The 15376-nt window shown below is 43.9% G+C and overlaps 1 protein-coding gene across 4 annotated transcripts in view; it reads right to left on the bottom strand.

Annotated features, from left to right (window-relative positions):
• LOC111153153 (ubiquitin specific peptidase 3) overlaps positions 1-8742 on the bottom strand; it is a 106388-nt gene extending 97646 nt beyond the window's left edge. For 2 of the 4 annotated variants that reach the window (XM_022511960.1, XM_022511962.1), the window contains exon 1: positions 7623-7921. In XM_022511960.1, the coding sequence (XP_022367668.1) occupies positions 7623-7713 (91 nt within the window). In that variant the 5' untranslated portion in view covers positions 7714-7921. Of the gene's footprint in view, positions 1-7622; positions 7924-8223; positions 8301-8603 lie in introns of those variants that run through there. The other 2 variants (XM_022511961.1, XM_022511963.1) reach the window with 2 other exon arrangements.
• Between the last annotated feature and the right edge of the window lie 6634 nt (positions 8743-15376).

The raw sequence follows: 15376 nt of genomic DNA, 5'->3' as shown, positions 1-15376 counted from the left end.
TAAAAATAAACTCTCAATTCTCACCTAGCATTTATTAATCATGAAGCACTCAGCTCACACAAACATGAAGATAACTATAAACTTCATTTTTTAATGTCCAAGTTTAATTTCAAGAATAGTTTTCAAAATGTGAAATTGCCTCTCTAAGCTCATCTGCATTTTATGCATCTATAACCAGCACACATACATACCTGTCAGTACTTAAGAGAGGGGAAATCTGTTTTAAACTTTGTAGTCTAAAGACTATAATTAACTTTTACAAGAAATACAACTGGAAAATCTTAGAATATAACTAAATGGAATCAACAAAGTACATTGGCCTAAAAGCAAAGGTTCAAATAATCTCTGAGCTACCAGAAGCAAAAGAAAAATTCCCTATCTCAAGAATTCCCTCCCTTCCCCATCCCACAAGAAAACTACCTTCAAGAAGAATCTCCTCTCCTAGAAACAAAATAAAAAAATGAGAAGGGGCAACGTCAAGAACAGAAGCACATTTAAAAAATAACCAAAAGCTAACCGCATTTTATCCATAGCTACATTGAGAAAGCTCGTTTATTGTATCTGAACTAAAGTAATATGAATTTCAGCCAACAAAAAAAATTAGATCTGTGAACTGTAATGAAGTTAAGAAATTCAAAAACAGCAGTTTTCTTCCAACCGCATTACCAATCTTGTTCCAACTCGCCTGTACTTTAATCAATAAACAGGGAGAGGAACTACTAATCAATACAGAATTTTTAAAATTATTTTCAAATTGTGGAATTTAAAACGTATTTCATGTCAAAACCTTCAAAGGAATTATTTTAAACATGTTTCCAAACACTTTAAATCCTTTAAATTATTATGCACTAAGTTACCGGATGACAAAATAAAGACCCTGCTTTTTTAAAGGTAGGCTAAAAGTATGGTTTGAATGGTATTTAAGTCTAAGCTTTGGGCTATCTCTAATACCCCCAAGCATCTTAAGCAACTCTCTTAATCTTTGTCTCAGTTTCACAATCCATAAAACAGGAAAAACTACAAGGATGGGCAGTTAATTAAATTAGTCAGGATTAAACGCTAGCAAACTTCTTTGAAGTTACTTTATGTTGTTCTCCATTCTCCTCCTACTCAGTAAAACTAATAGATGAGGAAACATCTGGAATTACTATAGATACTAAAATCTGCAGACTCACAGCGGTTAAAAGATGATCTCTACATACAAGTTTTCAAGCCAAAGATCATTCGAAACCCCAAAAGATTTCAGGATACAATGGCAATGAACAAGTTTTAGGTAAATTTCCTTTCAATCTAAAAGATACCTACCCTTATCTACATTCTCAAATCAGACTTATGAATCACAGAGCACCTTGAGAGGTCCTGGCACAAAAAAAATTCTAGGTAAGATGAAGAAGCTGTTACTGATATTAATGCTATTCTCACCATTCTAAACTGTCAATCAAGGTAAGCTTCATGACAAATATACCCTCCAAAAAGTACTAGCCCCTGCTGAGAATCTAAGTATGGCCTTCTAAGCCATCTGTCCAGGAAAGCTCTATTAAAACACCCAGAATGCAGTTGCTCTAATGTCTAAAGGAGCTATGAATAAACATGAAACACTAAAATACACTAAGCTGTATACATTTTCCACTTCAAGCACTGATAAACTACCTACCCAACTCTATTCCAAGGCCTAGGTTGAACACAAAACCCATCGGTAGGTTGGTGGGAAACTGCAGCCTAATCAAAGGGAAATAACACTTTTTTTCAAAGAAGGAAAAAAATATAAAATAGCTCAAGAAACACAGAAAAGCTCCAAAAGAAACAAAAAACAAAGTTAGGGGAAAATGTACATGGAAGAGGTACTCAATTAAATTTTAAAACAGGAATTTAAATTACTCACTGAGCTACAAGCTAAATTACTCACTATTCTGCTTACTGAGCTACAAATACTATAAAACGTATTTCTAAATCTAGTTTCAACAATCCAAAAATGAATCTATTAAATTCCAGTAAAGAAGGAAACTGCATAAATTGGGGAAAAGTAGAATGTTATAAAAGCCTAAGGCTAATCCTATAAAAGCAAATAATGATGAGAAGGAATTATTTTGAAAATAAATGAATAATAGGAAACTTAAAGAGTTCACATACTCCCCTCAACTCCATCCTTACTTCTGCTTTGGACATGAAGGATATTCTTTGTATACTACTAAGAATGCCATTTAGAAAATGACTTCTGATCAATGTGTCAAAACTTCACAAGAGAAAATATTAGGCTCAATGCCTAGACTACAGCCTCTTCAAACAAACACATGAAGCACATTCTAGACTCTAGATCTTTCACATCTACCACCAATTATTTAGAGACTTTGCTGAGGCTGGTTTAAGGTTCTGGGGGGAAGGGGCAGCACTGCCAGAAAAACTAGAAAAACAATTACATTTGACCTAAGCTTACAATTCTTACCAATGAAGTTTAAGTTCTTCAGAAAAGTATATATAAAATTCAAATGTTAACCTCCAGAATTAATGTGATAAAGTATCACCTGTCCATTGATTTTTAACTGTCCCACCCACATATACACTAAAATGTTCACCTGCCCATCTATAAACAAAGAATGTCAAAAGAATTCAATTTCATTGTGGTAACATTGCAGAAGGCCACTTGCTCATAATCCAAAGTTTATGTTACGGAGGAAAGTACTGGGAGAAAGGACTGGTGAAAGCATTCTACGGGAAAGTTCACTTTGTGTTTAGTTTCAGCATGGAAGTTTAAGGCCATTCCAGCCATGATCTAAATGGAAGAAAAGTTCCTTCATTCATTAAGCAAATATTTACTGAGTGTCTTGTTACATGCTAAGCACCTAATAAATACCTCAAACAGTGCTACCAAAAAGCAGTAAATGCATGTGACCTAAGGATGAACAAATGACTGATCCTATTTAGAAAATGTAATCTACTGGTCAAGAGTCTTTTTTAGATGGAGGGTTGTGAGAGAAATAGGATACAAAATAACCTACCACTGGATCAAGGTAATTTCTCACCTTTATCACAAGCGTTACTACAAATTACACATGTATTATCATTGGCAAGGATCAATAGCCCCTCAGCTTACTAAATGGAGCATCAAAAAAAAAAAAAAACAAAAAAAAGGCAGGATTATCTCTAATATCCACCCCAAACTGCAGAACATTTACTTCTTTTATATTTACTTTTCCTGGGTAAAATAATGTGAGGTAGAATAATGTGTTTACTGGAAAATTAAAGAGGCATTCTCAGCTCTTCGAAGAATTAATCAGGGAAAATTCTCATGCCTATGCTATTAAAATATCTCCAATTTAATCGGCTGTTTTATTTCACACAAACCCCTGAGGTCCAAATGCTTATTCTTTGGCTTTCTTTAGTTATTAAAAACAGTTGTGTTTAGGGCATCATTCTAAACAATTTGTGTTCTTTCCCCTGTATTTTACCACTGGTTCAGTCCTCCTACCCACAAAAATAAGAAATGCCCAAGTCTCCAGCTTCTGAAAATAACATCTGGTATGTGCACATAACAAAACTCTCGAAAGAATGTCCCAGTTTTTAGTTAAAAATTTTCACTTAAAATGAGAATGCCTTTAGCAAAGATTAGACATAAATCAGTTTTTACCTTATTAGGAAATTGCTATTTTCAACATTTACCTTAAACCACAACATGGATTTATCTACTAACCTGTTAGCTTCCTGTCTCTCACCAACTAGATTAGACTGTAACTTTTTTTTAAATCTTTTTAAAAGATTTTATTTATTTATTTGACAGACAGAGATCACAAGTAGGCAGAGAGGCAGGCAGAGAGAGAGAGGAGGAAGCAGGCTCCCTGCTGAGCAGAAAGCCCTGGACCCTAGGATTATGACCTGAGCTGAAGGCAGAGACTTTAACCCACTGAGCCACCCAGGTACCTCTGGACTGTAACTTTTTTGAGAGGATGGGATGATGACCCCAACAGAACTAGATCTGTTCCCAGCTAATGTATTTTAAAAAACTCTGCCTCTGCAAAGACATACATGTTGCTAGCCTTTAGGATTTCTCTAATTTTTTAAAGCTATTTTAATTAGAGCAGTTATCCTTCACTGCTACTACAGATGTATATTAGTAGATTCTCAAAGTGTGGGCCTGGACCCCTAAGAGTTTCCAAAACCCTGTCGGGGGCGGTATGTGTAGTCAAACATTTTCATGAATAATATTAAGATGTTACTTATATTGTTTACCTTCATTCTCTCACAAGGGTGCAGTGGAGTTTTCCAGAGTCTACATGATGTATGATACCTCAAGAGACTGAATGCAGAAGAAGATATAAAAATGCAGCTGTTTCCTATTAAGCTAAACAACAGAGTTGCAGAAATGTAAAATAATGCCACTCTCCTCATAAAATTTTTGTTTTGAAAAGTATAGTGATTTTCTATAAACCACTATCTCTATTAACAGATAACAGATTAATTACTGTTATTTGTAAATGATTTAATAAAATATATTTAAAATTTTTGTTTTCATTCTAGTACAGCAAATGTCAATAGATATAAGCCATACAAAGGTTGAGTTCTCAATAAGTTTTAGGTATAAAGGGGTCCTGAGAACAAAAAGCTTGAGAAGCACTGCAATACACAATTACATAACCTAACACACAGTGCCTTCCATAGATAAGAAGCTCAAGTCAATCCTGAAGTATAATTACTTCTTACACCCCCTAATCTTGTTGAGTAATATATCTCCTTGCAAGCATAAATCGGCATAAAGCCAGTCTGTCCTAGGCCCTATTTAAGGGCCTTTAGATATTTAAGTATGAGGAGTCCTATTTATAAAAATGTTCTGGCCTGTAATGCCACCTATTACTTCCATAGTGTTACAAGAGTTTCCCAACATCTTCACAAAAAAATTACTTTGTTCATCTTAGCAGCAACCTGTGAAGTAAATGTGAAGTACTACTCTTTTTTTTTACAGATGACATAAGAAACTGATGCTCAAAAGAAAAAGAACTACTTGTCCAAGGATATATTGCTAGCTAGGAGAGCCTAGGATGTTGGCCTTTTGCAATTTGCTTGTTTGCCTTAAGGCTGTTTCACCGTGGTGTAATTGCAGGCTCCCAAAGAAAACAAGGCAAGGGCATTACTTTTATTGTCCTACTGCCAAAACAAGGATTTTTTTTCTTCCCTCCTTAATAAGAACGTAATCAGACTCAATACCCGGTCACAGCATTATTCAACACACTGGCTACCCTTTTGGTCCACTACTCCAAAAAAAAAAAAAAAAAAGAAAGAAAGAAAGAAAAGAAAAGAAAGGGGAAAAAAAAAGAAAAGAAATTCAAGAGTGTTAGGAAATAAATGCCAGAATACATATTACTCCAAGATGATGAATTAGTTAAGGGCTCACAAATTTACTAATCATTTAATCACTGAAACAGGCAGGCAAGAACAAGATCAAGCTCAATACAATACGAGATTATATCAAGAATGGATGCCAAGAGGTTAAAATGGGAGCCCACATGAAATTGGTTCAATTCACAAAATATGGACAGAAGAAAAAAAGCCACATAAAGTTGTTAAACGAGCTTTATTGGTTCTACAAATCCAACCACATGACTAACCACCCTTGTATACCAATGTCAGAAAAAAACTTTGTTGTAAGATGCAAAGACGCCATCCTTCTTCTGGGAGAGAAATGACCCGAATCTTACCACTAGAAATACTAGTTTGCTGTTGCTATCAGCAAAAGTCTCTTAGTTATGTTCCATTTTACTTTAAGTTCCTCAAGAGATACTCAGTTTTCTGCACTCTTTTCCACAAGTCAAGTGGACTCCCTGACTGACAAAGGCAAGATTGACTCACAGTAGGATATCTGCCACTTGCATAAACTCTCTTCCTTTTTTAGATGCTAGTGCCCAGTGAGGCCATCTTTAAATCTGATGTGAGTTTACCTAAAGCCAGTAGTGCGCTGTCCCCTTAGTATCCCTGAAGTATACAGATGAGCAAGAGCATCATTCCTCATGAGATATGCTCTTCCTAGTGTTTACTTCAGTCATTTGTTTTTTTAAATCTCTTGGGGAAAAAAATTAAAAGTTACAGTTTTAGCACCATAGCTATAGCTGCAATTATAGCTAAGACACCTCCAATCAATTTGAAAAGCAATTTGATACACCTTATTTGTTTTTCCATACTCAACGTTCACTTGGAAGATAAATTCTTAGGTGAGGGCTAATTTATACAGGTTTCTGCACCCTCTTAAAAAAAATTGCAATACTGCACTGTAAAACCAATTAACCAGTTAATCTTTAAAGGCTTCACGCAGAAAAAGATAATCTGACTTTACAAAGCCAAGCAAAGCATCAAACCTTTGAGAGCTCCATAAAACTGCAGTTATTTCTATTTCTAACCGTAGAATACTTGTTTCTTCGTGGCGCTGCAGATGTTTCTCTCCAAGGACATAATCACCATTTAAGAAGTAACCTGTCAAAAGTGTTAAGGCATTCTCCAAACTACCTCCCCAGCTCCAAACCGCAACGAAAAATGTCACACACCTAAATCGTACCATTGCTCTTTTCCTTTATTTCTTGAAATGAACTTAAGGTTTTTGAAATGCACAATTCAAATTTTACACTACACCTCAAGCTACCATTGATCATCTCAAAGCTAAAAAACAAAGACTCTAGCGGTGGCACCAGGGCCCTACCAGGAAGTAATCAAAGCAGTGTGGCTGGTGCGATCCTAAGTCGCTAGAGCAGACAATAAGAGGGCATTAGGGCTTCCAAAGAGCCCAGCCAAAGGAGTTAAGATGCTGAAGTAACGCAAAAGCATTACATAAACCTAATAGCTGTTCTACAGCACATGAACCTGGGAATCCTAACCCAATTTCAGACAACCCAAAACATCTGAACGGGAACTCGAGCAGTCCCTCCAAACCAGCTGCTGGCTCAGCCTCCAGAGCTTTTTAGCCTGCAGCCCGTTTTCAAACTTCACCCTCCCTGGCTGATGAAAGACTCCGACCTCCGCCGCCCGAGTTCCGAATTCCGAGCGCCTCTCGGGGCTGAGGGCTCCCACCTGGCGTGGATCGAGTTGCCCGAGCCTGCCGGGAAGCGAAGGGAAACGAAAGGAAGCGGGCCCGAGGAAGCGGCGAAGGGGCCCAGCGCGCCCCGCAGCCCAGACAAAGCTGAGCCGGGAGAGCGGCGCTTTTCTCCTCAGTCCGAGGAGGGACGCAAGCCGGGCCCCGCCACACGTGCGGCCGCATCGTGGGGGCCGGACACCCGCCCCCACAGCCCCGCACCCGGGCCGAGCACAGCCCCCCAGCAGGGCGGGGCGGGGGGGCCGGCTGCCTGCCAGGATCCCCGCCCGCCGCTGCCCCCACGCGCTCGTGGCCCCCGCTGGCTCCCGCCCCTCTCGGGCCTCTCCACAGCCGGCCGGACCGTCGGGCCGCGGGAAACAAAGGAGCCGCCGCCGCTCCACCCGCCGCGCCTGCCCGAGCCCGCCTCACCGCGTACCCCTCCCCAGCCTCTGGGCCCGGCTCGCCCTCACCCCTTCCCGGGTCCGCGCGCCGCCCGCCCGCGGCCCCTAGACGGCAGGCCCGGCGAGGCCGGGGCCTCGGGTGCGCGGCAGGGCCGCCCCGGGGCCGCACTCACCGCTGCAACACCAGGACGACGGGGAGCCGTTGGGGAACTTGGCTGAGTCCGGAGCGATGCAGACGCTGAAGCTGAGGTGCGGACACTCCATGGCCACGAGTAGGGCGGCGAGGAAGACCGAGGCTCGGGGACCTGGAGACGTGTGGGCGGAGGGGCTCCGAAGGCTCCGTCTGGGGTCGCTCCTCGCCGGGCGCTCGGCCGACGGCTGCTGCGTCCCGAGCCCTTGCGTCAAAGAAAGCAAAGGCTTCCGGGCGCCGGGTTTTCCCACCCGCCGTCTCCAGAAGCCCCGCTCCGAAGAACGTGGAATTCTGGGATCCGGGTTCTACCGCCACCCCCAGGCGGAGGGCTTCCGTCTTCCCAGGCCGGCCCCGCCCCGCCCCCAGGCAGGCCCCGCCCCCAGGCAGGCCCCGACCCCGCCCACTCCCTCCGGGTGGGGTCCGGGAGCTTGCGGGCGGGTGGCCCAGAGATTCAGGCTGCGTTCCCGAATGACTCCCCAACTCCGCCGCGCGGAGCGACCGCGGCTTCTCCCTCCACCCCCCGACCCCACCGGTAAGGGTGGGGCGCCAAGCCCCGGCACGCGGGGCAGGTCCGCTGCATTTACCGTGGCGGAAGGAGTGCTCTCAGAGAAGACTGATCCTGCGTGTGTTGTGGTGGTCTGACGACACTGTGGTAGAAAATCTAGCCACTCATGAAAGTGTGAAAAAGAAAATAAAATCACTCGGGCAAACAGGCACTAAAGGTCCCATTTTACACACGAAACATAAGCTCAGAGAGGTTAAGTACCGGCTCCCGGTGGCCCAGCGGGCTGCCTCGGTCCGAGAGCAGTCCCGATTTAGTGTTAGGCTCCCTGCGCCAGGTGCGATACTGACCAACTTATAGGTCCTAAACAGGCGGCCTTCAGCCAGCCACCTGGGTACTACGTGGGTGGGCCCTCGGGGGCGCCCACGAAATCTGGGATCAGATCTTTTCACTATGACTCACCATCTGCGTTACGTGGAGCACGTGGTTGGACTTTTCAGACCTCACTCACCAGTGGAGGTTCAAGTGAGATATTTATGAGCGGAGGTTTGCTGAGCGCGAAGTCCGAATTACCAGGTGATAAAAAGGGAAGGGATTCAACATGTGTTAAACACCCGCTATTGTCTTCTAGCCAAGCACTTTACACACAGTATCTCATTTAAACCTTGCACCACACTGCCAGCTGCTGTTGCCGTACTCTTTTTGGCTTGAGGGAAACTGAGTTTGTAATTGGTTAATCCGTGCGGGGACTGGATCCCCGGCTCTTTGACCTCTTTATTGAAAAGGGGACAGTGCAACCCTTAAGGGGCCGCTTGGGGAGGCATAACCGCCCCCCACCCCGCCCCAGCTAGCCTTCGATCTCTCTGGGGAACCAACTTGAGGACGTCAGGGACTATTACCAATATTGCCTCAAAATTGGGGCTTCTTGTAAAACCCGGCGAGGGAGTTGGAGGGCCCGGAGGCGAGCAGGGGGAAGGGGGAGGCTGATGTGGCAATCCTGCGGGCAGGGAGAAAGGGGGAAGGAAGGTCAGGAAATGATTAACCCGGCCGGGTAGTGGTTAGAGCAGGGCAACTCCCCGCAGCGCAGTCATGGAGGAGACCAGGGACGCACTTCTCAAGCCTTCGGACTCCTCCTCTCCTCCCCACTCTCCCTCTGCCACCACTCGCTTCCTTCCACACGCTCCCCTGCGGCTTGCTGTTCAGTCACCTGGGGTATCTCTGCCCACCCTTTCCCCCGGTAATATTTTTGAAATTAAAGCTCTCTGTCCCTTTCCAAGTTTTATTTGATTGCTTTTAGAGCAACCCCCAGTCTGGAAATTTTAGGACAGTGAGGAGTTGTGGAAAGTGCAGCTGCTCAAATCTTAGCTCTGTTGCCTACTTGATGGCCAACTTTATCAAGTGTCTGTAGTCTTTCCAGGCTTTTTTTTCCTTTTTTTTTTTATCTGTAAAACTGGAAAAATTATACTTATTTTACAAGGAACATGGGAGATGTCAGGAGAATTGCCACTTCTTAGTAGATAGCCAATAATTTATAAAGACTTTTTTTTACTAGCCCCTGAGGGCATGCTACACTAGGAAGGGAGTGGATAAACAATAAATCAGACCTTTGCTCAATCTGACCTTCCAGCCCTCTCCGGTTCTTCTTCCAAGACCTGGCTAAACCAACCTCTGGTTCTCTCCAGACAACTATCCCCCCATTTAGTATCCATACCCTCTCATTTAGCCATGGAGCATGCGGTGACCCATGTCGCCTTCCATAAACAGCATGTAATGCTTCTTTTTCCACCCTCGGAGAGACTCAGTTTCCTTACCCTCTAGACCTCAGCTTATACATCACTTCCTCAGCGAGGCCTTTCCTGACCCCACTCCACCCCCAGGTTACCTCCAGATATGTGATGCCCTTGTCTGCCCTCACACTCTGCCTTTTTAAAACACTTTCCATGCATGTAATTATTCGTTTAATGTCTCTCTCCCCCTTGGAGGTCCATAAGGGTAGCAAACAAGTCTGTATGGTTTCTTGCTGTATTCCTGACATAAGGTGTGGAACTTGGAGGATGGCCAATAAATAAGTGATAATAATGAATGAGTGATCGATTAGCAATGTCTACCATGGGCAGGAACATAGAAAGTGGCGGGTATATGTCAGGTATTTGCCTCTCCCCTGCAACCCCCAGGTAATCTCTAAATTTCCTTTGGGCTTTGAGTTTATCATTTTAACGGCATTAGGAATGTAAAAGCACCTGAGGTGTAAACTGCTAGAAGAAGAAGAAGGAGAAGAAGAAGAACAAGAAGGAGAAGATGATTTTCCTTAGCGTTTTCTCCTCCCAACCAGAATTAAAAACTTCTCAGAGCAGGGGCCCTAATTTAGTCATCACTGACTGCTAAAGTCCCCAGAGGGTGAACTATGACTATCAAACAGTCCAGAGAAGCTGGGCAAAAATCAGAAAGGCCCTCCTGGGGCTTTCACTAGATTTCCCTAAAACTAGAGAGAGAACTTTCCTGTGTCTCTGAAACTTTTCGTAATTCAAACAAAACAAAACAAAAAACAAACAAACAAACAAACAAAAAAGCTTTTTGGGAAAAAAAAAACCTTCCTGGTGAGTAAATGTGTCAAACTCGGCGAAGAACATGGGTGCACACTGGGAAATCCTCTTTCTCTGTCCCTAATCTCTACGCTACATATTACAACGTTTGGTTTTTTGTTCTTGGCTCGCATCCCTTCGGCGCTGAGGAGCTCTGATACGCTTAGAGCCCTAGTGGTCCAGCTCCCGCCCTAGGGACCTCCGCCGCGAGGATTCCCCAACCAGCTCCTCCCACCCCCGCCCCGAGGCTCGGGCGGGGAATGGGGGCGCTCCTGGCAGAAGCGGCGGTTGTGTTTTCAAAGTTTGCACTTTTCAGAGGAGAGGAGTAGATGATTTCGACCACGCTATCAAATGTTTCCCTTCTAAAAGATATATATATATATATGAGGGGGTTGTTGCCGAGAGGGGACGTCATACGTTACCATGGGAACAACGATCAGGAAAGGTCTCAAGATTGGTGTGACCTTCCCCTAGCCTTGTACATGATACTTGTAGCAGAATCGGGGGTCGCGAAGCAAGGGTTACAAACTGACTAGGCCCTGGAGAAGACTTAGGTGTGACTATCCCCACGCAGGCAAGGCTTACTGGAAGCACCCAGAGAGCTGAGTTAATTATTTACCCTAGAGATTCCGGCCCCACCCCCACCCCACCCCCCCAGGAGCAAAGCCTCTTTGGGAAACCAAAGTTAGATCTAGAGAAGGCTCGGTGAATATTCGCGTGGACGGGGGCGGGGAGGAGGAACAGTGCCTCAGGGACTCTTTTATCACCTGGTTCAATTTTCCAAGAAGCACTAATCTGATACTTCCTTGCTTGCTCACTTGTGTATCTACTATCAGTTTCTGCCGTTAGAACAGAGACCTTTCCAGTCCTGCTCACTGAGTGACTTCCAGCTCCAGGAATTCTGCCTGGTACCTTGCAGGTCCTCGGTAACTATTTGAATGACCGAATGACGGGGGTGGGGGTGGGCGTGGCCTTTAGCCAGTCAGGGCTCTCTTCGGCTCTCAGGAATCCCAGCAGCCTCATTCTCCCATTTCTTCCCATTTACCCCTTTTGCTCTATCGCCCTGCCCAAAATCCTTCAGTGGCTCCCCATCTCTGGCAAGATAAATCAATCTCGAAAACCCACCTGCCGTCACAGTCACCTGTCCCTCCTCCTTTGCTAAAACTTATTTATTTATACATACATACATACATATATACTTACTGTTCCAGCAGTACCGAAAATAGCTCCTTCATTATAGAAAACGTGCTTCCTTACACTTCTGTGTCCTTCCCCACCTGTTTGCCTTCTACCTGACCAACTCCTACTCCTTCCCCATGAAGCACATAACCTCAAGGAAGTCCTCCATCACTCACCTAAACAGACTTTTAAGCCCCCGCCTCCAACCCCACCACCCATTCTGTCCCATTAGCTTGTCACATAGTGCTGTTACTTTATGCTTTCTGCTCAGTCTTCCTTGGGAACAGATGCTTTTCTTTTTCTCTGTGGATACTAGGCACCTCGTTCAGCAATTGCAGCTATTAAGAAAAGATCGTATTTGTTGATTAAATGTTGAAAATACTCCTTTTGAGAGTGATTATATCATTACATGAAAGAATTGCAATTATGTGACAACAGAAACTTAACTTCTATTGTGTCCCAACTAGGGGCCAAATACCGTAGCAAGTGGTTTACATTTCTTCTTTAATCCCCATAACAAACCTGAGAGGTAGGTATTATCATTTTCAGTTTGATGATGAAAGAACCAAAGTTCAAAGTAGGTGAATTAAGTGCACAATTGTACACAATTAGTACTCAGTCTTTTGTCAAAGGTGATAGAATTTCACCCCTCATACACTTGTTCAGTTAAAGGATTTTGCAGTATTATGTGGGGAATAGCTGAAGTTCCTAATAAAGAAGTCGCTTAGGCACCACAGGACACAGAATAACCTTCTGAGTAACTGAAGAAAGAATCATTTCGTACCATTGTAATAATCATTACATCACCAACATCCTTATTTGTATTGCTTTTAACGCTTTCTTCTTTATCACGGAAATATGAACTTCACAGCACTTTCAGGAAGGTGATGAGAAGGTTCTCTTTAAACATTTATTAATTTTTTTTAAAGATTTTATTTATTTATTTATTTGACAGACAGGTCACAAGGAGGCAGAGAGAAAGGAGGAAGCAGGCTCCCCGCTGAGCAGAGAGCCCGATATGGGGCTTGATCCCAGGACCCTGAGATCATGACCTGAGCTGTAGGCAGAGGCTTAACCCACTGAGCCACCCAGCCACCCCTCTTTAAACATTTAAAGACCCACTTTGTGGCTAAAGCACTGAACGCTTAAGCAAAAACAGTGTGGTCCTAGCATCAAACAACTGTGACAGTGAAGGGATTCCTTCAGTTTCTAGGCCTTAGTCTCCCATCTGTAAAATCAGGGAGCTGAATTAGATGCTCCCCAAGAGCCTTTCCAGAGTGAGCCTCCAGTGATCCTGTGGTAGCTCATGGCCACACAGGGACACTGGCAGAGGCAGGATGATCCTTGTATCTTGTGGCAGAGACTGCTGGCTGTTCACCCCAGACTTTTGTTTTTGTTTTTTTTCCTCCTGGGTTCACAACTAGAAATTTCTCAGCTTCCCTTGTGACTAGGTGTAGCCATTTTTAGTCAATGGAGTCTGAGCAGAAATCGTGAGGATCAGTCTTGGCCGGCAGTGTGGACAGCTGCCCAAGACAAAAATACTTCAGTGTCCAGTTTTGCTTATCAACACTGAAGGAAGTGGAGGAAATGCATTAGGTCAGATCGGGAAAAAAATGTGGGTCTCTTCAGCTTCCAGTCCATTTCTTTCTGTGTTCTCTCTTTAACTATTCATTCATTTGCTCAACAAATCTTGTCTGTGCTCCTGCTCCATGCCAGGCTCTGAAGATACAGGGACTCAGAGCCTGGTGCTACGTGGGGTCCTCCTCTACTAACATCTTCTTGCCACTATCAAGATGGAAAGAGTTGTGGTATCACTCCTTTCCCCTTACTTGTTCACTGCCTGACTGGACATCAGAGGCTTTGAGTTTCGAAGTGCTGTCTAGACAAGGAGCTTTAAGCCTTCTAATTGTGAAAATGGTTTTACATGTAAAGGGCCTGTCTTGGTGCTTGGCATATAGTATATCTTCAATAAGTGTTCATTTTCTTGATGGCTTGTTAAATAGGTGGAAGTGGAAGACGGAGGGTGATGGCTTGAAATCATTGATTCTAGTATAGTTGGCACAGAAGGTTAGATTTTTGTTCTTTTAAAGGGATCCGTGCCAGGCCATTCAATAGATATCATTCTGTAAATACCGATGCTCAGGGCACATGGGATACACAAAGTGTATGAGGAAGGGCAAGAGATGAGGCAGGGCAAGAGAAACAGACCAGCAAGTAGGCAATTGCAACACAATATGATAAGTGCTAGGAGGGGAAGTACAGGATGTTGCTTAGCCACAAACAAGGGGCTAGAACCCAAACTTGTTGGTGGAGGAAGGGAGGAAGCATCAGGCAGGGCTTCCTGGAGGAAGTGACATATGACCTGAGCCTTGATTGATAGCAGGTAAAGTGTGGTGGGGGGAGCAAATGCTCAGATACTTAGAGAGGATCTGACCCTGCCAGTCTGTCTGGAGAGTCATGTGGAAGGAGATAGAAAGATGAAAGATGAGGCTGGGAAGTAGGCAGAAGACAGTGTAGGGCTGCTGACTCCCCCAAACAGAGAACTGCCAACATAGAGATGTCTGGGACCCCAGGACTCTGACAGCTTTCGGGATTGCACTTTGCTAGGTCCTAGGAAAGGGGATAAGGGTGCAAAGATGCAGAAAGATAAGAGAGTAAAGAAAGGCACTAACAGTTATTAAACACCCATAAGATGTTGAACTGCATTAGTCACATGGAAAATGCAAACTTAAAACCACAGCACATACCCACCTAGAAAAAAGAAGCAAGGATTAGAATGAACATGTGACTCCCCCTACCCTAGTCATGAAGGGAGACTGTGCCCAGGAGGAGCTTACAACCACTGAAAAGGAGAGGCTCATGTACTTTAAGAAGTAGAACTTTGATGGGGGAAAGAGTCCTAGGCTTGGAGAACCTCCCTCTCTGCTTTCCCCTCTTCTTTCCTAACCTTAATTGGACCTGACAATCCAGCTATCTAGAATATTCAGCTAACCAGAAAATGAGATTCTCGAAATCCAGAACATAGTCCCCAGCCTTTCTGTGGGGTACCTGACACACCGGAAAGAACCAGGCTTTGGGGCCAGACTAGGGTCCTGCTTCTGCCACTGGCCTGCTGTGTCACGTTAGGCCAGTGGCTCGACCTCTCTGGATCCTCTATAAAATGGGAATAATAAGAATTGCTTCCAAAATGGTGACTTCCCTACTTAATTCTCCATCTCCCTTGGCCAGATACTTCATGTTTGGAAAGAGAGAACAGGGTTTCATGTGTTATGATCAGAACCATTTTTCTGAAGTTGCCAACACCCATAACTTCTGCATTTATGTAATTACACATCAAAGGTCATGAGTATATTTTATAATTACATTGTCTAGAAAGCTCTGCTGTCGCTGACCTGGTTATAAATTGGCAGAAGCAGGGGTTGGGGGGAAAGGCTATTTAAAATTATTATCTGAAGAACAATGATGGGAAAGTAG

Source organism: Enhydra lutris, unplaced genomic scaffold, assembly GCF_002288905.1.
Source record: "Enhydra lutris kenyoni isolate GAN:26980312 unplaced genomic scaffold, ASM228890v2 scaffoldscaffold31, whole genome shotgun sequence".
Lineage (NCBI taxonomy): Eukaryota > Metazoa > Chordata > Mammalia > Carnivora > Mustelidae > Enhydra > Enhydra lutris.
This window is presented reverse-complemented; position numbering and strand designations above follow the sequence as displayed.